The sequence below is a fragment of the Carcharhinus amblyrhynchos genome, chromosome 25 (genome assembly GCF_965287045.1).
Source record: "Carcharhinus amblyrhynchos chromosome 25, sCarAmb.v2.hapA, whole genome shotgun sequence".
Taxonomy (NCBI): Eukaryota; Metazoa; Chordata; class Chondrichthyes; order Carcharhiniformes; family Carcharhinidae; genus Carcharhinus; species Carcharhinus amblyrhynchos.
The window spans coordinates 5,914,805-5,939,716 of NC_137348.1; the positions used below are offsets into that span (position 1 = coordinate 5,914,805).

General features: G+C 47.3%; 1 protein-coding gene across 1 annotated transcript in view; it reads right to left on the minus strand.

The window, feature by feature from the left end:
* The window catches only part of col27a1b (collagen, type XXVII, alpha 1b), a 576,392-nt gene that overhangs the window by 130,451 nt on the left and 421,029 nt on the right, over positions 1–24,912 (minus strand). The window contains exons 32-36 of the mRNA XM_080211775.1: positions 19,220–19,273; positions 16,264–16,317; positions 13,288–13,341; positions 3,687–3,740; positions 2,792–2,845 (exon numbers count right to left, since the gene is read on the minus strand). Of these exons, the coding sequence (XP_080067901.1) occupies positions 2,792–2,845; positions 3,687–3,740; positions 13,288–13,341; positions 16,264–16,317; positions 19,220–19,273 (270 nt within the window). The remainder of the gene's footprint in view (positions 1–2,791; positions 2,846–3,686; positions 3,741–13,287; positions 13,342–16,263; positions 16,318–19,219; positions 19,274–24,912) is intronic.

Sequence of the window (24,912 nt, forward strand, 5' to 3'; positions counted from 1 at the left end):
TCCCCCTAAGCTTGGGGATACAAAGGGGCAATTTAGCACGGCCAAACCTAACCTGCACATCTTTCGGACTGTGGAGGAAACCCACGCAGACACGGGGAAGAATGTGCAAACTCCGCAAGGGCAGCAGGACACGGGCATGGGTGGCACGGTGGCACAGTGGTTAACACTGCTGCCTCACAGTGCCACGGACCCGGGTAAAATTCCGGCCTTGGGTCACCGTCTGTGTGGAGTTTGCACATTCTCCCCGTGTCTGCGGGGGTTTCCTCCCACACTCCAAAGATGTGCGGGTTAGTTCGATTGGCCATGCTAAAATTGCCCCTTAGTGTCAGGGGGATTCACAGGGTAAATGAGGGTTACGGGAAGAGGGCCTGGGTGGGATTGTGGTTGGTGCAGACTCGATGGGCCTTCTTAATTAATAAGGGGGTCAGGGGTTACGGGGAAAGGGAGGAGAATGGGGATGAGAAAAATACCAGGCATGACGAGGCAGACTCGATGGGTCGAGTGGCCTAATTCTGCTCCTATGTCTTATGGACCAAATAGCCTCCTTTTGTACTATAGGGATTTTGTCTCATTCTATATCTATATCACAGTCACCCAAAGGCCAGAATTGAACCCGGTTACTGGTGCTGTGAGACAGCAGTGTGAACCACTGTAGCGCCATGCTGTCCAGTAGCTAATGCGACAACAAACTTTCAGCACAGCAAGATCCCATAGGCAGCATTGAGGCCTTGGCTGGAGCGTAGTTATTGGCCAGGATACTGGGGATACATTTCTCCTTTGCTCCTCTTCAACACTGGGCCACAGGACATTTTAGATCAACTGGAGAGGGCCAATAGGGCTGCAGTTTAAAGTTTCATTTGAAAGTTGGTACCTCTGACAGTGCGGCACTCCCTCAGCACTGACCCTCTGACAGTGCGGCACTCCCTCAGCACTGACCCTCTGACAGTGCGGCACTCCCTCAGCGCTGACCCTCTGACAGTGCGGCACTCCCTCAGCACTGACCCTCTGACAGTGCGGCATTCCCTCAGCACTGACCCTCTGACAGTGCGGCGCTCCCTCAGCACCGACCCTCTGACAGTGAGGTGCTCCCTCAGCACTGACCCTCTGACAGTGCGGCGCTCCCTCAGCACTGACCCTCTGACAGTGCAGCACTCTCTCAGCACTGACCCTCTGACAGTGCGGCACTCTCTCAGCACTGACCCTCGGACAGTGAGGCACTCCCTCAGCACTGACCCTCTGACAGTGCAGCACTCTCTCAGCACTGACCCTCTGACAGTGCAGCACTCTCTCAGCACTGACCCTCGGACAGTGAGGTGCTCCCTCAGCACTGACCCTCTGACAGTGCGACACTCCCTCAGCACTGACCCTCTGACAGTGCAGCACTCTCTCAGCACTGACCCTCGGACAGTGAGGCACTCCCTCAGCACTGACCCTCTGACAGTGCAGCACTCTCTCAGCACTGACCCTCTGACAGTGCGGCACTCCCTCAGCACTGACCCTCTGACAGTGCGGCACTCCCTCAGCACTGACCCTCTGACAGTGCGGCACTCCCTCTGCACTGACCCTCTGACAATGCGGCGCTCCCTCAGCACTGACCCTCTGACAGTGCGGCACTCCCTCAGCACTGACCCTCTGACAGTGCGGCACTCCCTCAGCACTGACCCTCTGACAGTGCGGCACTCCCTCAGCACTGACCCTCTGACAGTGCGGCACTCCCTCAGCACTGACCCTCTGACAGTGCGGCACTCCCTCAGCACTGACTGGGATGTCGCCTGGATTATGGCTCCAAACAAACGACATGAATGGAATAGAGGAACAACAGCCTTATGCATGACACAGTGGCACAGTGCCAGGGCAAGGCGGCTCCTTGCAAACTATCGCCAGCAAACCCTCTAATTCCATGTCTTACTCTCATCCTATGCTTTTAAACCTCTGTTTGAACTCTTGAACTCTTTTAAACTCTAACAATACTCAGTTAATCTTTCTCTATGACTGTAATGCTACATTCTGCACTGTCTCCTTTCCTTCTCTATGAATGGTATGCTTTGTCTGTATCGTGCACAAGAAACAACACTTTCCACTGTATACTAATACATATGACAATAATAAATCAAATCAGATCAAAATCAGATGCAAATCAAATCAAAATCAAATCAAATTCAAATCAAAATCAAATCAAATTCAAATCAAGTTGAATGGCCATCATAAAATTATCCATTAGTGTCCCAAGAGGTGTGGATGAGGTGGATTAACCGGGGTACATGTGTTGGATTACAGGGATAGGTCAGGGGTAGAGCCTGAGTAAAATATTCTGTCACAGGGTCGGTGCAGATTCAATGGGCTGAATGGCCTCCTTCTGCAGTGAAGGGATTCCATCGCTGGAACTCTACCGCCCTGCCCGCCACAGAATCAGTGCGAGCGAGGGATGGACAACAGGAATGTCTGTTGACCTCAGGTAGGAATTTCCTGTGTCTCTTGTGCGAGGTGATAAATCCTGCCCTATGGTTCAGAAGCAGACTATCTTGGAGAAATAATCTTCTCCTAGTCTGCTGGCAAGGCCTACGAGGGTGGCTTCAGACATGGGGCTTTTAATCCTGACAAGCTATTGCAATCATTCCAGTCTCAGCTCGCTACCATAGACAGGGTATTGCGTCTGTGCCAAGAAAATAATGACACAGTTACGATTAACTAGCGAGATCCATAATCCGACATGGGCCCAGTCCCAAGGTTGCCAGTTCAGAGCCTGTGTTGCAACTTACAGTCCGTGTAGATTCAATACTGAAACTCTTACCTTGAGTCCATCGATACCAACAGGTCCATCATCTCCCACCAGACCAGGCTCCCCCTTGAGAAAGAAGAAACAAGCTGAGTGATTCTAGAAAGAGTCATTGCATGACGTATTGATAAGGAAGTTTAGCAACGAAGGATGTAGGAGCAGGAAAAGGCCCATTAACCCATCGGGCCTGCTCATAGAATCCCTACAGTGCAGGAGACCCTTCAACCCATTGAACCTGCACCGTCCACAATCCCACTCAGACCCTATTGTCACAACCCCATGCATTTACCCTAGCTAGGCTTACAATATCATCGTGATGAAGTGACTGTGAGAATCCCCTTGTCGCCACACTCCGGCACCTGTTCTCCGCACTGTCTGTGCTGATTCTGAACATTCTCCCCGTGTCTGCGTGGGTTTCCTCCGGGTGCTCCAGTTTCCTCCCACACTCCAAAGATGTGCAAGTTAGGTGGATTGGTCATGCTAAATTGCCCCAAGATATGTAGGTTAGGTGCACTGGCCATGCTAAATGCATGGGGTTACAGAGGGAGTGGGCTTGGGTAAGATGCTCTTTAGAGACTCGATGGGCTGAATGGCCTCCTTCTGCACTATAGGGATTCGATGATTTCCTGGAACATCTTCCAATGTATTACCATTATCCCAACTAATTCATTTAGGGGAGACTCAGGCGCGAAGTGGAACTCTGAGAGGTTTATCCTGAGCGTTGAGACTCAAACAGGATTCAGATCTTGGACAACGTGGAACAAGAACCTCAAGGCTACAAGAGCCGAGAGATTTTGTTTCTCCTCTGATGGCCTCCTGCGGGATAGTCCACTGGAAAGTCTCTGCAGTGACGGTTCAATTTGGGAACACAAGGTTATTTATATTGGTATACAACAGATCAGTCACTTACCCTTTGACCCATGAGTCCTTGTTCACCTCTGGCTCCCGGTGGCCCAATTTCACCCTGAAGGTTGAAGTACAGATGGAAAATTACAAGATGACAACATTCATTCAATAAATCTTCATCACAAATACTTCCGCATCGTTCAAATTAAAACAAATCACTACTCCTTATCATTCATTCATGAGATGTGGATGTCACTGCTGGGACAAAAAGTATTCGGAAATGTTTATCTGGGAACGCTTTTATCAATCGAAGTGTCTGTTTACATATGAATCTCTGACTGCTTCCTCAAGGAAAGGGAGAACTTGTCTTGTTCACAGGATCTTCTTGGAGAATACAGCACAGCAACAGGACTATATGGTTTGCTCTACAGTGTTAGGACACTGTGGATGGTAAGGGCCTCTCTGCCCAAATTCCAAATGGAAGCTTGAAACATGCTGCCACAACGGTTTGCAATTTGTCTGTTATGAGGAGTCATCAGGAGTCGCGATAAGTAAATCCCAGGCCAGGCTTTAAATGTTTTATTTCATTTTTGGTAAATGTTTAAATTTAGTATTTAATGACACAAGGATGCCTTGACACAGCTAACAGTATTTTCCAACCGTTCCCTAAAAGATATTGGATTCAATAAAATCAGATCTAAAATCCCCTGTTGCTGAAATCTTGTTAATTGGCAGAGTATCTTAGAGGAAATACAATCTCAATAAAAAGAAACACAACATTTTGGTTTCCCCTAAGGCATTTCTTTCTGATTCTATCGTGTCGCTGTCAAGCCCTGTGTTTGTTGCCCATCCCTAATTGCCCTTGAACTGCGTGGCTTGTCAGGTCATTTCAGAGGGCAGTTAAGGGATGACCACACTGCTGTGGCTCTGGACCATTCACTGCAGCAGGACTGGAGAATCCTGGTTGTGGGTGAGGTTGGAGAATCTGACCCACAATCTTGCTGAATGGCAGAACAGGCTGGAGAGGCCGGATGGTCTAACTCCTGCTCCGACTTCTTATGTTCACAGCGCGCACTCTCCGGGAACCGTGCGGAATGCTGTGGCAAAACAGTTTTCACCTCTTGGCCCAAATCCAAATCAAACAGGAGGGTTGAAGGAACTGGATGGAATAATAGTGTTAGAACCTAACCTAACGGTGTTAGAATTTCCAAATTAAATTGGAATTTAATCCAAATTTCTGTCCCAATTTAGATTAAACATAATCTGTCAGAACCTATGTTTGTTGTCCATCCAGAGGCTCCTCCTCCTGTTGCCGTGACGTGGGGAGAATTCACAAAAGCCTCCTACCATGTAAACACAGGGATCATTCTCAGAACGTGCCTTGTGCCAAAGTGGTGAAGAAGGCATTCGGCATGCTTGGTTTCATTGGTCAGAACATTGAATACAGGAGTTGGGACGTCTTGTTGAAGTTGTACAGGACATTGGTAAGGCCACACTTGGAATATTGTGTACAGTTCTGGTCACCCTATTATAGAAAGGATATTATTAAACTAGAAAGAGTGCAGAAAAGATTTACTAGGATGCCACCGGCACTTGATGGTTTAAAGAGAGGCTGGATAGTTCGGGACTTTTTTCTCTGGAGCACAGGAGGCTGAGGGGTGATCTTATAGAGGTCTATAAAATAATGAGGGGCACAGATCAGCTCGATAGTCAATATCTTTTCCCAAAGATAAGGGAGTCTAAAACTAGAGGCCATAGGTTTAAGGTGAGAGGGGAGAGATACAAAAGTGTCCAGAGAGGCAATTTTTTCACACAGAGGGTGATGAGTGTCTGGAACGAGCTGCCAGAGGTAGTAGTAGAGGCGGGTACAATTTTGTCTTTTAAAAAGCATTCGGACAGTTAGATGGGTAAGATGGGTATAGAGGGATATGGGCCAAATATGGGCAATTGGGACTAGCTTAGGGGTGTAAAAACTGGGACGGCATGGACAAATTGGGCCGAAGGGTGATGTTTCCATGCTGTAAACCTCGATGACGCTATGCTGCTGCTAACTCTAAGCTGGATAGTAAGACGTCCAACTCACATTTGGAAAACTACCATGGGAATGTCGCCCCTTCAAAGGACTGATTTATTAGGGCTATGTAATAGGCTGTATGGAAGCCAAGTCAAAGGTGTGCAAGTGTGGATGTCCTGGGCTGGGGAGGAGCCTCAGTAAGAGCCAATGATTGGAGCGTGTAGTCGTGTTTTCTCAGACCATATATTGCTGGTAACAAACTTGAGGTCACAACAGGTATTACAGCTACTTTTGAAAATTAAAATAACAACAGAAAATGCTGGAGATGTTTTGGTTTGCTATTTGTCACCATGTGTTTAGTATGATTGTAGTATTTTGGGATGGATTTAAGTTAGGGCCACATCAGCTTTAAAGGTGGCTGGCACGGTGATTAGCACTGCTGCCTTGTAGTGCCAGGGACCTGGGTTCGATTCCCGGCTTGGGTCACTGTCTGAGCGGAGTTTGCACATTCTCCCTGTGTCTGCGTGGGCTTCAGTACTCCGGGTACTCCAGTTTCCTCCCTCAGTCTAAATGATGTGCTGGGCCGTGCTAAATTCTCCCTCAGTGTACCAAAACAGATGCCAGAGTGTGGCAACTCAGCATTTTCACAGTAACTTCATTGCAGTGTTAATGTTTAAAGTTTACAGCTTATTTATTTATTAGTGTCACAAGTAAGGCTTACATTAACACTTCAATGAAGTTACTGTGAAATTCCCCTAGTTACCACACTCCGACAGCTGTTCAGGTCAATGCACCTCACCAGCACAACTTTCAGACTGTGGGAGGAAACCGGAGCACCTGGAGGAAACCCACGCAGACACGGGGAGAATGTGCAAACTGCACTTAGACAGTGACCCAAGCCAGGAATCGAACCTGGCGCTGTGAGGCAGCAGTGCTAACCACTGTGCCACCATGCCGCCCCATGTAAGCCTAATGTAATATAAGCCTACTTGTGACAGTAATAAAATAAAGGTTTGATGGGTTGAATGCACTGTCGGGATTGTATGATTCTAAGTGGCATCTCATTGGTTCCACTGGTCGGTGCAAAATCGAGGGCCAAAGGGCCTGTACTGCACTGTAATGTTCTATGTTCTCATTAACCTGATTAGCATAAAATCAATTTGCAAACATTTCTGATTATAAAGGGAATAAGAGTCTACACTGCATTATACTCTCATGTAGTATAAAATTGTTGCTCTCTTAACAATTTGGTATTCTTGTCCTGATGAGTGAAGTATGAAAAGCTTCGACGGCACGTGTCTTTTTGAATGATACTCGAGACCTGTCCTACCAAACAACTACAAAACAATGCTAACCTTGTTACATCAAAATATTTTAGCGTTAGCTTAGTTTTTAGTTCATCTTTGTATGAATGCCAAACATTAGAAATGTAAATTCACTTATAATGTCCTCAACCTTGGCCAGTATTTCCCTCCTGTGTCCTTATAGTTTTCAACAAGCGAAGTAAACAGCAGCTAAAGTCTTGTCCAAAATAGTTTCAGCTTCCTGGCAGAATAACTGTGTTTATTTTTGGACGCAGAGTACTTTAAAGAAAGTATTAACATCCTTATAAATTTTATAAAAGATCTGGTGTGTTTTGCAGGAAAGCAAATAACACAGTCAAACTGTGATTCATAACTATTAAAAGGATATCCAGCCTTCCAAAATTGAGGAGCGAAAATCAATTTCCCAAAAGTGGCCGGGTTAACTCCTGGAATTCCACAGCTAAAATTCAAAACCCTTTTCCTTATTCTGAGTCAATTGTCAGGCCTCCCATCCATTGACTCTGTCCACACTTCCCGCTGCCTCGGCAAAGCAGCCAATATAATTAAGGACCCCCACACACCCCCTGACATTCTCTCTTCCACCTTCTTCCTTTGGGAAAAAGATACAAAAGTCTGAGGTCACGTACCAACCGACTCAAGAACAGCTTCTTCCCTGCTGCCGTCAGACTTTTGAATGGACCTATCTCGCATTAAGTTGATCAAAGTTAACTTATTGGTCACAAGTAAGGCCTACATTAACACTGCAATGAAGTTACTGCGAAATTTCCCTAGTCGCTGCACTCCGGTTCAGGTCAATGCACCTAACCAGCACGTCTTTCAGACTGTGGGAGGAAACCGGAGCACCCGGAGGAAACCCACGCAGGCACGGGGAGAACATGCAAACTCCGCACAGACAGCGAACCAAGCCAGGAATCAAACCCGGTCCCTGGTGCTGTGAGGCAGCAGTGTTAATCATCATTCCCATCTTCCTCTACACCCTAGCTATGACTGTAAAACTACATTCTGCGGTCTCTTGTTTCCTTCTCTACGAACGGTATGCTCTTTTTAGTGCACAAGAAACAATATTTTTTTTACTGTCTACTAATACATGTGACAATAATAAATCAAATTAAAAAAAAAGCACGGTGGATAGGGGAGAGTTGACAGGTATTGTCCAGATGGTCTTCCAGACAGCATGTGTTAAGATTCCGAACAAGGGGAAACAGGATTGCATGGGATTGGAGGCAGCTATAGGACATGGAGCCACACTGAGGTCTCAGCTTTACAACATACAAAGAACAAAGAACAACACTGCACGGGAAACAGGCCCTTCGGCCCAACGAGCCCGTGCCTCCATGTTAACATTATGAGTGCCCCCCTCTACCCTTGACCTTTGTCTACGACTATTGGGGAAGATTGAGGGAAGACTAATTTAGGGGCAATTTGTTGCACCAATCAGCCTAAGAGCACGTTTTTGGGGTGTGGGAGGAAACCGGAGCACCCGGAGAAAACCCACGCAAGCACAGGGAGAATGCGCAAACTCCCGCAGACACCGGCCCAAATCCATGAATCTGCACAGCAAACAGTGATAGTCACTGAGCTGTCATGTTGCCCGTCAGATGGTCCAGTTTAAGCGTACACTAATGACGCGAAGCACTAGGCAACTCTCAAAGCAACATCCAAGAGTAGCCCTCGTACAACCCACCGCGTGTATGCCCCTTGTTGGACAACAAGGTGGACCAAATCACCTGTGGATTGGCCATATAAGCTCTTCCACCTTCTTCCGTCGGGAAAAAGATACAAAAGTCTGAGGTCACGTACCAACCAACTCAAGAACAGCTTCTTCCCTGGTGCTGTCAGGCTTTTGAATGCACCTACCTCACATTAAGTTGATCTTTCTCTACACCCTAGCTATGACTGGAACACTACATTCTGCACTCTCTCCTTTCCTTCTCTATGAACAGTATGCTTTGTCTGTATAGCACACAAGAAACAATATTTTTCACTGTATGTTAATGCATGTGACAATAATAAATCAAATTAGTGCTTGGGCAGCACTGCTGCCTCACAGTGCCAGGGACCCGGGTTTGATTCCGGCCTCAGGTCACTGTCTGTTGGAGATTGCACATTCTTCCTGTGTCTGCGTGGGTTTCCTTTGGGTGCTCTGGTTTCCTCCCACAGTCCCAAAGATATGAAGGTTAGATGGATTGGCTGTGCTAAATTGCCCCTTACTGTCCCAAGATGAGTAGATTAGATGGATTAGCCACAATAAACGTGTGGGGTTATGGGGATAGGGATACTCTGTCAGAGAGTCGGCATAGACTCGATGGGCCGAATGGCCTCTTCAGCACTGTAGGGATTCTATAATTTTTTGACTGTCTGTGCAGAGTTTGCACACTCTCCCATTATCTGCGTGGGTTTCCTCCGGGTGCTCTGGTTTCCTTCCACAGTCCCAAAGATGTGCGGGTTAGGTGGATTGGTCACATTAAATTGTCCCTTATAGTCCGAAGGTGTTCAGTGGATTAACCATGGTAGATGTGTGGTTCACAGGTATAGGATGTGGGGCATGGTCTAGGGTAAGAGAGTCGGTACAGACTCAATGGGCCAAATGGCTTCCTTCTGCATTGTAGGGATCCCATAGTTCTATAGATAATGGAATGGAGAGTTGTATATCCATGATTGTACCGGACACTTGGAGGTACAGTAACCTGACTGGGTGGGAAGATGAAATTACAAAGAGACGTGCGTAGTCTCAGGGGATTAGCAGAACAGCAGCGAATTTGCAACACAGGGAAACGTGAGGCCCATCAAATGGATCTAAAGCAGACACACTGGAATGTTTCCTTAACAGCAAGAGGCATTGAGACATAGGAATTAGGAGCAGAAGTGGGCAAATTCAGCCCTTCGAGCCTTCTCCACCATTCAATCAGATCATGGCTGATCTCTCCCTGGTCTCTAATCCACCTCCCCACCTATTCCCCATATCCCTTTATCCCTTTTTATATTAGAAAGGGTTCTTGAAACCTTCTTGAAATCATTCAATGATTCAGACTCCACCGCGCTACGGGGCAGCGAGTTCTGCAAATTCACCCCCCCTCTGCAAGAAGTAGCTCTTCCTCATTCCAGTTTTAAATCTATCGCCCCTCAGCCTATACCTGCGACCTCTTGTTCTGGATTGCCCCACAAGGGGAAACATTTGGTCTACATCTGCTTTATCGATCCCTTTTAAAATTTTATATATCATGATCAGATCCCCTCTCATCCTCCTAAAGGGCCACCTAGATCATCAGTGTTGTAAAGGAGCAAAGGGATCCAGATATAAAACCACTCAGTTTTACAGGGGCAAAAAGACTAAGGGAATGGTGGCCATTATCACAAGGAGACCGGAATTCAAAAGTGACGCTTTCATTCTAATCCTGACCAGGCTATACCTGAAATTCTGTATTCAGTTTTGGTCACTATGCCTCGGGAAATATATATCATAGAGTTAGCGAATCCCTACAGTGCAGAAGGAGGCCATTCAGCCCATCGAGTCTACACAGACCACAATATCGTCCAGGCCCTATCCCGTAATCTCATGTATTTACCTTGCTAATCTCCCTGACAAAAAGGGGCAATTTAGCATTGTCAGTGCACCTAAACCACACATTTTTGGACTTTAAGGGGCAACTTAGCATGGCCAATCCCCCTAACCTGCACATCTTTGGACACTAAGGGGCAATTTAGCATGGCCAATCCACCTAACCTGCACATCTTTGGACACTAAGGGGCAATTTAGCATGGCCAGTCCCCCTAACCTGCACATCTTTGAACACTAAGGAGCAATTTAGCATGGCCAATCCCCCTAACCTGCACATCTTTGGACACTAAGGGGCAATTTAGCATGGCCAGGCCCCCTAACCTGCACTTCTTTGAACACTGAGGGGCAATTTAGCATGGCCAATCCCCCTAACCTGCACATCTTTGGACACAAAGGGGCAATTTAGCATGGCCAGTCCCCCTAACCTGCACATCTTTGGACACTAAGGGGCAATTTAGCATGGCCAATCCCCCTAACCTGCACATCTTTGGACACTAAGGGGCAATTTAGCATGGCCAGGCCCCCTAACCTGCACATCTTTGGACACTAAGGGGCAATTTAGCATGGCCAGGCCCCCTAACCTGCACATCTTTGGACACCAAGGGGCAAATTAGCATGGCCAATGGACCAAACCCACATATTTTTGGAATGTGGGAGGAAACTGGAGCACCCGGAGGAAACCCACGCAGACACAAGGAGAACATGCAGACTCCACCCGAGGCTGCAATTGAACCTGGGCCCCTGGCGCTGTGAGGCAGCAGTGCCACCCACTGCGCCACAGTGCTGCCCGTGGCAGAGAGGGTGCACTGGGAAGGGTGCAGTGCAGATTCACAGGCACTATACCAGGATTTAATAGGTTAAACTATAACCTGAGTCTGGAAAAAGTCGGCGAATATTCCCTGGAGTTTAGAAAGTGGAGTGTAATCGAATAATGGTGTTCAAAATGACAAATGTTAAAAGCAACAAGCTATTTCCTCCACTGGGAGAATTCAATCCAAGAGTGCGTGCTCTGAAAATCCGAACCAGGCCACGGAGAGTGAAATGAGGAAGGATTTCATGCCGACTCTGGGATTCCTCTTCCAAAGGGTTGTGGATGCTGAGTTAATTGGAATTTTCAGGATGTGGTCAATAGATTTTTGTTCGGCGTGGCTACTGAGTAACGTGGACAAAACGGTGGTTAAATGGGGTTGAGACACAGATTGAGTCCTCATTCAGATACAGCAATGTCAAAGAGCTGGCTGGTCCTGCTGTGTTGTGAATCTTGTCCAAGGCAGCAAATTTAACTCACTGAAGCCCAGATTTTCCAGAACTTGTGCTGGTTGCGTCTTCCAGTCCCTCCCCAGCCCCTACCTCCAACTCCCCCCACCCCCACACAGTGTGGTCCTGGTGGCAGAGGGTACAGTGCAAGGCAAAATCCTGTAGACTTATCGATTTAGAGACTGGAGAGAAGAAAGGAAGGAGAAAGAGGCAAAGAAGGAGGGAAGGAAGGAAGGAATGGAGGAAGGACGAAGGAAGGGGGAGGGAAGGACAGAGTGAGGGAAGGAAGGAGAGAGGGAAGGAAGGATGGAGGGAGGGAGGGAAGAAAGGTGGGAGGGAAGGGCAGGAAAGACAAAGGGAGGGAGGGACGGAAGAAAGGAAGGAACCAAGGGAAGAACAGAGTGAGGGAGGAACTAAGGAAGGATTAAGGGAGGGAGGGAGAGAAGGAACAAAAGAAGGGAGGGGGGAGAGAAGGAAGGAGGGAGGGAAGAAAGGAGAGGGGAGGAGGGAGAGAGGGAGGGATGCATGGATGGAGGGCAGAAAATCTCACCTTAAGTCTTTAGAAGGGCACAGAGTGAAAGGAACAGCAAGAATGTTTCCTTTAATGTCAGGTATTGAATTATTTGCCGCAACTCACATCATGAATAAACATGTTACTAACAGATCGTAAGGGATTTTTGAAAACAATTATTCAGAAATTTCTGCTGCTGCAGATTTCACATCTGGCCCTGAGTAAACTTTGCTGGAAGCCGGTATTCCGGTTGTGGAAATGGAAATTCGGGAACCGGAAAATTCTTCCTGCCTGATAACTCCTGCTTTATCCCAGCCCTGTTGGAGAAGTGAGCACCTTGTGTGAGTGTGTGTGTGTGTGTGTGTCTGTGAGTGAGTGAGTGTATCTGTATCTGTGTGTGAGAATGTGGGGGTGTGTGTGTGATAGTCTGTGAGTGAGTGTGTGAGTTTGTGTGTGTGTGTGTATATACGTGTCTGAGTCTGAGTGAGTGTGTGAGTCTGCGTGAGTGAGTGTGTGAGTCTGTGTGAGTGAGTGTGTGAGTTTGTGTGTGTCTGTGAGTGTGTGTGTATGTGTGTGTGTCTGTGAGTGTGTGTCTGTGTGTGAGTCTGTAAGTGAGTGAGTGTGTGAGAGTGTGTGTGTCTGTGAGTATGTGTGTGTATGTGTTTGTGTGTATGTGTGTGTGTGTATATGTGTGTATGTTTCTTTCTCCAATTTTGCTTTCTATCATTCAGAAATCGACACTTCCTGAAAATCAGTTTTTTATCTGATAAAAAACAGGTGCATATTTTTGCAACTGGAACGCAAGCTTTGTGCACACAGAGAGTTACTGTGAGGGCGCTTCTGCCTGCCTTTGCAAGAAGAATGGAGGCCGCTGTAGGAACTCCGGCTTATTCTGTCTGACTGCCCAGTTGGACTGGGTTGTAATGAAGGAGCCAGGCTGCAAAACAAAAGCCCCCATTATCCATAGAAAATCAGTGCGGGATGATTAGAAAATCATACCTTCGCTCCTGGTTCACCTGTGAGTCCAGGCTCACCAATAGGACCAGGAAGCCCCTGTAAAACAGAGAGAGAGCGGAAGAAATCAGAAACAGCCTTCAGTGTCCAATGTTATGACTTGAATGTAAATGGGATGTGTGGCAAGTGGACCCAGTTTCGAGTCCAGCAGAACAACTGAGAAGAATTGAGAGGGAAAACCAGAGCTGGAGCCAAAGTTGGAACTCGTTGATATAAGCCGTCAATACGCATCATGTTTTCTGCTTTCTTTGCTACTGTGAGCGAACCTTGTGTTGTACAATTCTTCCCTGAATCACTGAATTGATACAGCACAGGCCATTCAACCCCTCGTGCCCATGCCAGCTTCCCGAATGAGCAATTCACCCTCCGCCTTCCTCCAGTGGCACCAATTTCAGGGTAGCTGCTCACAGTTTGGGGTCAGGAATTGGATTGTATATTCTGGATTTTTTTAGAGGCAGGATTCTAAATAATACAAGCTGGGAAAGATCGAATTTGGACTATTGCGTGCGGTTCTGGTCGCCACGCTACTAGAAGGAAGCTTTGGAGAAGGTTCACCAGGATGTTGCCTGGTCTCGAGGGTGTTGGCTATGAGGAGAGGTTGAATAAACTAGGATTGTTTTCACTGGAAAGACAGAGACTGAGGGGAGACCTGATAGAGATCTACAAAATTATGAGGGGCACAGACAGGGTGGATAGTCAGAGGCTTTTCTCCCCAGGGTGGAAGGGTCAATTACGAGGGGGGGGGCACAGGTTCAAGATGAGAGGGTGAAAGTTTAGGGGAGAGGTGTGGGGGAAGTTTTTCACTGAAAGGTGATGGGTGCCTGGAACGCGCTGCCAGAGGCGGTGGTGGAAGCAGGAACATTAGCAACATTTAAGAGGCATCTGGATGTGTACATGAATAGGGAGGGAATAGAGGGATACACACCGAGTAAGGGCAGAAGGTTTTTTATTTAGTTTAGTTGGGGCATCATGATCGGCACAGACTTGGAGGGCCGAAGGGTCTTTTCCTGTGCTGTACTTTTCTCCGTTCTTTGCTTGTCTTTCAACTCGATCAGTTGGTGGAGTTGAAGCCGTGAGCAGAGTTGCCATGATTATACAAATGGCACAGCAGGCTCGGAGGGCCGAATGGCCTACTTCTGCTTCTAATTTTTGCGTAACCCTGCACAATCTTCCTCTTTAGATTAATAATCCAATTCCCGGTCAAACCTGTCTCCAGCATACTCTCAGACGGAGCGTTCCAGATCTTAAACATCTGCCCCGTGTCTCTCTGGTTTCCGCCGCTGGGAACAGATTTTTCCCATCCGCTCTGTCCCCACCCTGCACGATTTTGAAAGCTTCCATCAAACCTCCTCTTAACGTGCTGTTCTCTAAGGACGGTAACTCCAGCTGCTCTAATCTACCCAGGGCAAACCAAATGACCTCATTCCCACTCCCGTCAATCTTTCCTGCACGTTCTCTAATACCTTCACATCTTTGTCACATCAGCCGGAATTTTACCGGCACGCCCGCCCCCGATTCCGGGGCTGGGGGAGGCTCGGAGAACGGCATTTTCGGTTAGCCTCAGGCGGGATCGTATGAAGCTCAGGCGGAGAGGTGGAGAGACTCTTCCCGCTCAAAAAAGACAGTAGGACTAGGGGGCACAGCCTCAAGATAAAGGGGAGGCGGTTTAGAACGGAGTTGAGGAGGAACTTCTTCACTCAAAGGGTGGTGAATCTCTGGAATTCTCTGCCCGTTGAAGTGGTGGAGGCTGCCTCGCTAAATATTTTTAAGAAGCGGGTTGGTGGGTTCTTGATAAGAGAGGGGATTAAGGGTTATGGGGAGAGGGCGGGAAAGTGGAACTGAGCCACGACAGATCAGCCATGATCTTATTGAATGGCGGGGCAGGCTCGAAGGGCTAGATGGCCTACTCCTGCTCCTATTTCTTATGTTCTTATGTTCTTATGGATGTGCCAATAAATTCCGCCCATCATCTTAATCCCATTTCTATTGGCGCTTTACCCTTTATTCAGAGAATCGGGTGTTGTGTTTTGGAAATAAGAATTGGTAGAGATTTAAGGATGAACATTCGTATGCAGTTCCCGACTTGAATAATGACCTGCCTCTCTCCACTCAACGCAGCCCCCACCCCATCCCGACACAATACTTTTTCTACTCACTCCTGGGACATGGGCGTCACTGGCTGGCCAGCATTTATTACCCATCCCTAGTTGCCGTTGGAGGGCAGTTGGGAGTCAACCACATTGCTGTGGCTTTGGAGCCACAATTAGGTAAGGAGGGCAGATTTCCTTCCCTAAAGGACATCAGTGAACCAGATTGTCGGGTTTTTCTGACAATGGTTTCATGGTCATCAGTAGATACTTAATTCTAGATATCTTTAGTGAATTCAAATTCCACCACCTGTCATGGCAGGATTCGAACCTGGGTCCCCAGGATATTAGCTGAGTTTCTGGATTAATAATCCAGCAATAATACCACTAGGCCATTGTAGGACAGTCTATAAATGGGGCCATTCCAATTCTCTTTCCCTTACCTCAGGCAGACTTTTTGTCTTTTTCCAGCTATAGTAATTCCTGGAGCAGGTTGCTAGTCTGTCGCCAGAGGGTTATAACTTGAGGGGGCGCCACTCCACATCAAGTGTGGCTGACTAGGAGTCTCTCCTGCTTACAGCCAGCCATTGGCGTGTTTGGAAGGGTTTTACAGGTTGACACACAGGTTTGACCTCATTACGAACGCACCTTCTTTGACCACCAAGTGCTGGGGTGGGACTCGAACCCCAAGCTTCTGGTTCAGAGGCAGGGATGCTACCCACTGCACCACAAGACCTCCCTACAAATGGGTACCTCACACATCAATGACATATCTGACCAGTAATACACTGAATATTTCTCTTGTTGTCCAGTCAGAGCACAATTTCACAGCATTCCCACATACATCAGGAAAAGTACTTTAAAAGCATTTTACCTTTGGCCCCATCTCCCCCAGCACCCCAATGATCCCCTCCACTCCCGGTGGTCCCTGCAAAAGTAAACAAAGGGGTTAAAAGATTTTTACATTTGAAGCCTTCACCTGTTTATGAAGAATTTTCAATTAAACAGTTATTTCATAAAATCCCTGTGGTGCAGAAGAAGGTCATTCGGTCTATCGGATCTGCACTGACTCTCCAAAAATCATCTGTCCCAGACCCACCCCCAGCCTCATTCCCTTAACCCCACGTACTTATCCCCTAACCTATACATCTTTGGATATTAAGGGACAATTTAGCATGGCCAATCCATCTAACTTGCATACCTTGGACAACTGCGGGGCAATTTAGCGTGGCCGATCTATCTAATCTACACGTCTTGGGACACCGAGGGGCAATTTAGCATGGCCAATCTATCTAATCTACACAGCTTGGGACACTAAGGGGCAACTTAGCACGGCCAATCCACCTAACTTACACATTTTGGGACACTATGGGGAAATTTAGCATGCCCAATCCATCTAACCCGCACATCTTTGGAAAGTGGGAGGGAATCCGGAGTACCTGGAGGAAACCCACACCGACACGGGGAGAATGTGCAAACTCCATACAGACAGTCACCCAAGGCCGGAATTGAATCGGGTTCTCTGGCGCTGTGAGGCAGCAGTGCTGACCACTGTGACATCGTGCTGCCCTATCATTTGTTCATGATAATTGTTCAGGTACAAATCACTGAGCAGACGTGAATCGCTGGCATCAATTACCATAAAGAACGCACACTGCTGATTTAAATTGGGAGGATTGCTCTTTACATTGTTAATTTTGTTGTAATGACCATGCTGTACAGCTGGATACAGTTAATTTTCAGACACTGCGTCATAGGTTCTTTAGTTAGTCAGCGAGCAGGTGAGTGGTCTCCAACACTTCCGCTGAGGTTGTTTGTATTAAACCAGAGGAATTTCAGCTTATTCACACCCAGAGGAGGCAGCACTGCCAGGGCTCTGGTGAATTGAGAGAGATGCATGATGTGGGTGCTGTGGACAGATTATGCTGGGTGTACAGCATTAATATGGAGATGCCGGCATTGGACTGGGGTAAACACAGTAATAAGTCTCACAACACCAGGTTAAAGTCCAACAGGTTTATTTGGCAGTAAAACCCACAAGCTTTCGGAACGCTGTTCCTTCATCAATGAGTGGAGAGTTCAACTCTCCCCTGAGGAAGGAACAGCGTTCCGAAAGCTCGTGGGTTTTACTACCAGATAAACCTGTTGGACTTTAACCTGGTGTTGTGAGACTTATTACTGTGTACAGCATGAAGACAGTGAGGTGGAGATGTTGGCCTGGGAGGTGCTTTTACAGTTCCACCTCTCCGAGCTGGCCTGGACTTAGCTATTCCAATTAAATATCACCAAAAAGAGAGGCATTAGCGAGCAAAGAATGAAGAACAGTACAGCACAGGAACAGGCCATTCGGCCCTCCAAGCTGCTGGCCGAAAGAGAAAATCTCAGCAGGTCTGGCAGCATCTGTAAGGAGAGGAAAGAGCTGACGTTTCGAGTCCAGACGACCCTTAGTCAAAGCAGCCGAACAGCCGGAAGATCCCATCCCGATCGTTAGATGTGATTTGCTTTTATTAATTATGCAATGCCTGCTGAAACTAAAACCACACGCACTTACGGAGTCCAGATCCTTCCATTCCCATCCTATTCATGTACGTCCAACTGCCCCTTAAATGCCGCTATTGTACCTGCTCCCACCACCTCCCCGGGCAGCGAGTTCCAGACATTCACCACCCTCTGTATAAAACACCTGCCTCACACATCTCCTCTAAACTTTTCCCCACGCACCTGAAACCAATATCCCCTAGTACTTGACTTTTCTACCCTAGGGAAGAAGTGAACTCAGGATTGTTCATCAAGTGCCACCCAACCATGGAATCACATCCGACAATTGGGATGGGATCTTCCGACTCTTCACGCCGGCAGGATTTTCCGGTCCCGCCGATGGTGCCCTCCCGCCGCAGGCTTCCTGGTGGCGTGGGGTGGATTCAATGTGAAATCCCATCAACAGCGGCTGGATCAGAAGATTCCACCAGTGGTCAATGGTGGGCCACCTCCCCCTGTCAAAGACTCGCCAGAGAGGGAGAGAGTACAAGGTCAAACAGGACGACAAGGTTGTTAACAATCTGGTAAACTCTCAGACAGTGGGCAGGGTCAGGGATGGAGACAGCAGCATCAGATGTCCCATGTTTAATTGGAAGAGGTTACAGTTCATCCATTACTGATGTCAGGTGTCAGTCTGACTGCAGAGGCATCCCAGAGGGTTACGGTTTACACGCCAATGAGATATGAATGGATGGCATGACCAAGGAGCAGCAACTAGATGCAGGAACAGGAGAGGACCAAATATGGTCAGGAAAAAAAAGGACGCTGATTGAAATGGAGGGATTTGATTTGATTTATTATTGTCACATGTGTTAGTATACAGTGAAAAGTATTGTTTCTTGCACGCTATATAGACAAAACGTACCATTCATAGAGAAAGGAAAGGAGAGAGTGCAGAATGCAGTGATAGCTAGGGTGTAGAGAAAGATCAACTTAATATAAGGTAGGTCCATTCAAAAGTCTGACAGCAACAGGGAAGAAGCTGCTCTTAAGTTGGTTGGTACCTGATCTCAGACTTTTATACCTTTTTGTATTCTTGTTTCTACGTTTCTATATTTCTAAGCCCTTGTATGAATATGTCAAATACACAGTTAGGTAGTTTTGATAAATCAGGGCTTCTAGAGGATGGATCTGGTTCCAAAAATCTAGAACCTACCCTCTGATATTACACTACCGTTTTTCCGAATGTCCTCTCCGTAGTTATTAAGTACAATATGGATTGTCTCCCTCCTGATTAAATATCTCTTCCATACAGTCTGGGCTCCTGTGAAACAATTTATAAAAGTACTTACTGGCTCTCCTTGGACTCCTTTGGCTCCTGGAGGACCTGATGGTCCTGGAATACCCTACAACAACAGGATGGATTCCGGTCATTCTCAAGAGCCGAATATTTGATGAACAAATTAAAGTTGAAGTAAGCAATATTATTCAGAAACAGGAAATGCTGGAAAACCTCAGCAGGTCTGACAGCATCTGTGAGGAGAGAATAAAGCCAACATTTTGAGATAACTCTTCATCAAATATTACTGTTTGGATTCTCAGACATTATTCCAATTTCTCATCTGGGGGATTGCTTTGCAGAACACCCTCACTCAGTCCGCAAGCATGACCCCAACCTTCCTGTTGCTTGCCCCATTTTAACTCATGCCCGTCCGTCCCTGGCCTGCTGCAATGCTCCAGTAAAGCCCAACGCAAGCCGGTGGAACAGCATCTCATCTTCCGATCGGGCAGCTAACAGCCCTCGGGACTCAATGTTAAGTTTTTAAATTTCATTTTACAGGGTGTGAGGTCGCTGGCTAGTCCAGCGTTTATTGCCCATCCCTAGTTGCCTTTGAGAAGGTGGTGGTGAGCTGCCATCTTGAATCGATGCAGTCCCTGAGGTGTAGGTACACTCACAGTGCGGTTAGGGAGGGAGTTCCAGGATTATGGCCCAGTGAAGCAATGGCAATGCATTTCCAAGCCAGAATAGGGAGTGACTTGGAGAGGAACCTCTGTTCCCAGGTATCTGCTCCACTTGTCCTTCTAAATGGTAGCGGTTGTGGTGTTAGAAGGCCTAAGGAATCTTGGTGGGTTCCTACAGTGCACTTTGGAGATGGTACACACAATATTCATAGGTAGTAGAGGTTTGTGGAAGGGGTAGCAATGGGCTGCTTTGTCCTGGATGGCGTTGAGATTCTTGAGGCTGCACCCATCCAGGCAAGTGGAAAGTGCTCCATTACACTCCTGACTTGTGCCTTGTAGATGGTGGGCAGGCTTTGGGAAGTCAGGAGATGAGTTACTCACCACAGGATTCCTAGCCTTTGACCTGCTCTTGTTGCCTCTGTGTTTATATGGCTAGTCCAGTTCAGCTTCTGATCAATGGTAACCCCCAGAATGTTGATAGTGGAGGATTCTGCGATGGTAATGCCATTGAATGTCAAAGAATAAATGGTTAGATCCTCTCTTGTTGGAGACGGTCATTGCCCGACACTTGTGAATGTTACTTGCCGTTTGTTAGCACAAGCCTGGATATTGTCCAGATCTTGCAGCATTTGGACATGGCCTGCTTCAGTATCTGAGGGGTTATAAATAGTGTTGAACATTGTGCAATCATCAGTGAACATCCCCACTTCTGACCTTGGAAGGAAGATTATTGATGAAGCAGCTGAAGATGGTTGGGCCTGGAACATTAACCCTGAGGGACCCCTGCAGAGATGTCCTGCCTGGCTTCTGCTTCCCCTATGTTACCCTTTGCCTCCCATTCTCTCTGAAAGTTTTGTGTCCTATTTTTGACTTTATTTCTTTCTCTTTTCGAATGCAGCCTATTCCATCAATCAAACCTTCTGGCTCTAACTTCTGTTTCTAGTCCCTAAAATGGGTTTTAGCCAAGTAGGTTGTGAGAAACTATTTGGCACAAGGGTTATTAACCAGAGGAGAGGGGGTTAAGAGTTAGTGCAGCACAGTGGCACAGTGGTTAGCACTGCAGCCTCACAGCACCAGGGACCCGGGTTCGATTCCTGGTTTGGGTCACTGTGTGTGTTGAGTTTGCACGTTCTCCTGCGGGGATTTCCTCTGGGTACTCTGATTTCCTCCCACAGTCCAAAGATTTGCGAGTTAGATGGATTGGCCATGCTAAATTGCCCCTTATTGACAGGGGGACTAGGGTAAATGTATGGGGTTAAGGGTTAAGGAGATAGAGCCTATGTGGGATTGTGTTCAGTACAGACTCAATGGGCTGAATGGCCTCCTTTTGCACAATAGGGATTTATTGTATGCGCATTAGATGGCTGGCAACAAATTCAAGGTGTAGGGGGTGGGATATGAGGCATGAATATTTTTTACACAACGAGATGCGATGATCAGGAAGCCTGTGTGTGAAAGGGAAGTGACGGTAGATGTGATAGGGCCTTTCTCATTTTAAAATGTATTGATTAGTGTCACAAGTAGGCTTACATTAACACTGCAATCAAGTTACTGTGAAAATCTCCTAGTCGCCGTACACTGAGGGAGAATTTAGCACAGCCAATGCACCCTAACCAGCACGTCTCTCGGACTGTGGGAGGAAACCGGAGCACCCGGAGGAAACCCACACAGACAGAGTTGATGGGGAGAAATTGTTCCCATTAGTGGAAGAATTGAGAACCAGAGGGTGCTGATTTAAGATAATTGGTAAAAGAACCAGACTCGATGGGCCGAAGGGCCTCTTTCTGCACTGTAGGTTCTATGATTCTATTCTAATGAATAGCGATGTGGGGAAATGTTTTCAGGCAGGGAGCTGTTAGGGTCTGGATTGCACTGCCTCAGCGTGTGATCGAAGCACTCGAGAGGGAAACCAGATTATTATCTAAAAAAGGAAAAATGTGCAGGGCCAGAGAGTGAAGGTGGGGGGAATGGTGCCCCCCCTTAGGCAGATTGCTCCTTCAGAGAGCCAGCACAGACATGATGGGCCAAACAGCCTCCTTTCTGCGCTGTAACCATTCTGTGATTTGACGAGATTGGTCAGTTTTGGTTGAAGGCGGAATATAGAATCCCTACAGAAGAAGGCCACTCGGCCTTTCAAGTCTCCACTGACCACAATCCCACCCAGACTGTCCAACCCGAGATATTTACCCTGCTAGCCCCTCTGACGCTAGGGTCAATTTAGTACGGCTAATCATAGAATCCTTAAAGTGCAGAAGGAGGCCGTTCAGCCCATTGAGTCTGGTCCAACCAGAATCCCACTCAGGCCCTATCCCCATAAACCCATACATTTACCCTAGCTCGACCCCCCAACACTAAGGGGCAATTTAGCATGGCCAATCCATCTAACCCCCACATCTTTGGACTGCTGGAGGAAACCCACGCAGATACGCTGAGAATGTGCAGACTCTGCACAAGACAGTGACCCCAGGCCAGAATTGAACCCGGGTCCCTGACGCTGTGAGGCAGCAGTGCTAGCCACCGTGCCACCCCCCACTGTGCTACCATGTCTCCCAATACCCAACTAAATAACTGGGTACCAAAAGACTTCCTGCCCTCACTTGAACAACGCAGTGGAATCTTCTGCATTCGGCTGAAGATACAGATGGACCTCATTTTACGCGAAAAATAAAAATGAGTGGAAAAGAAACAAAGTCTTCAACAGGTTTACACAGCAGCAGTTTGATGGAGCTGTACAATGCCAGATTAATTCACTTTCCTGTGGGCAAAATCCTGACTGGAGAATGGAATTGCAATGCACCAAATATCTTCCCGTTAATTCCCACTGTATGGAACGGCTAATCAAGCAAGCTTTTTAAATGTGCAGCCTTGACTAATACACAGGGCCCCAGCCTCCCAAACCACTCCCCATCGACACCTACTGTACACAATTCACACTCCAAGCAAAATATTTAAATGCAAAATGGTGGGAAAGCCAAACCACTTCGAATTCACTATTCTTGCACATACAACACCTTCGAGTTAAATTCTGATCTAAGCACAGAGTGTTCTCAAGCTGTCCAGAATTGGCCACCAAGATCTCAAACACACGAATGACCTTTAACTGGAGGCAAAAGGTCATTTTAGAATTTTCAATAATTCCAAATAAAATGTCTGATTTTAATCAGGTTATTTCTTGGATTGAAGGTTCATAGAATCCCTACAGTGCAGAAGGAGGCTGTTCGGTCCATCGAGTCTGGCCATTCAGTTTGCTCCAACCACAATCCCACCCAGGCCCTATCCCCATAAACTCATGCATTTACTCTAACTAGTCCCCCTGACACTAAGTGGCAGCTTAGCATGGCCAATCCATCTAACCTGCACATCTTTGGACTGTGGGAGGAAACCGGAGCACCCGGAGGAAACCCACGCAGATACGGGGAGAATGTGCAGACTCTGCACAGACAGTGAGACCAGCCACAATCCCACCCAGGCCCTATCCCCAAAACCCCATGCATTTACCCTAGTTAGTCCTCCCGATACTAAGGGGCAATTTAGCATGGCCAATCCACCTAACCTGTACATTTTTGAAGTGTGGGAAGAAACTGGAGCATCCGGAGGAAACCCATGCAGACACAGGGAGAACATACAAACTCCACACAGACTAACAAGGCTGGAATTGAACCCGGGTGCCTGGCGCTGTGAGGCGGGCAGTGCTAACAACTGTGCCGCCCTTGGGACACTATCACCGCATCTTGTGACACTAAGGGACAATTTAGCATGGCCAATCCACCTAACCCGCACATCTTTGGACTGTGGGAGGAAACCGGAGCACCCAGAGGAAACCCATGCAGACATGGGGCGAACGTGCAAACTCCACACAGACAGTGACCCAAGCAGGAATCGAACCTGGGTCCCTGACTCTGTGAGGCAGCAGTGCTAAACACTGCGCCACCGTGCCACTTTACATGAAATACATTCGAACAAACTAAGTTAATGAATTAATCTGTCAAGATACTTCAATTATATTTTAAATAGTTTACAAAAATCCATGTTTGAAGACATATTTGTTAGAAGTTCTTTCATAATTGGATGCAAGTTTTAAAGGTTGAGGGATTTTATAACATATTTATGTAGTAGTTGAATTAAAATATCAGTCAGATGTTTGGGCATGTACCAGAGCTGGGATCTTTCTATGCTCATCCATTTTTTCACACAGAGGGTGGTGAGTGTCTGGAACAAGCTGTCAGAGGTAGCAGTAGAGGTGGGTACAATTTTGTCTTTTAAAAAGCATTTAGATAGTTACATGGATAAGATGGGTATAGAGGGATATGGGCCAAACACGGGCAATTGGGATTAGTTTAGTGGTTAAAAACTGAGCAGCATGGACAAGTTGGGCCAAAGGGCCTGTTTCCATGCTGTAAACCTCGATGTCACTAACAAGCAATTATTTATTCATTCAAGGGATATAGGCATGCATCGCGTGAATGGGCGGTACAGTGGCACAGTGGTTAGCATCGCTTCCCCACAGCGCCAGGGACCCAGGTTAAGTTCCTGGCTTGGGTGACTGTGTGGAGTTTGCACGTTCTCCCTGGGTCTGCCTGGGTTTCCTCCGGGTGCTCCGGTTTCCTCCCACAGACTAAAAGTGTGCGATTAGGTTGATTATCCATGCTAAATTACCCCTTGGTGTCAGGTGGACTAGCTAGGGCAAATGCATCGGGTTATGGGAATAGGGTCTGGGTGGGATCATGGTCCATGCTGACTCGATGGGCCGAATGGCCTCCTTTTGCACTGCAGGATTCTATGGTATTAATTGCCCATACCTAATTGTGCTTGAGAAGGCTTTCTTTACCCACTGCAGTCCATATCGTGCAGATTGTGGCAGATTCTGAGCCTCTGCAACGGGACGGGGAAAAGAAGGGCAGCGATAGACTTTGTTCTCGGTTGCGGTACCAGCGATGCTGCGATTAATGACAACATCGTGCTGGACCAGTAAGCCTGAGGTCCAGACTAATGATCTGGAGACATAAGCTCAGACTCCGTCGCTGGGGAATTAAGATTTGGGACAGGGAGAGTGCCACACACAACGATCGAGGCCAGCCTCAAA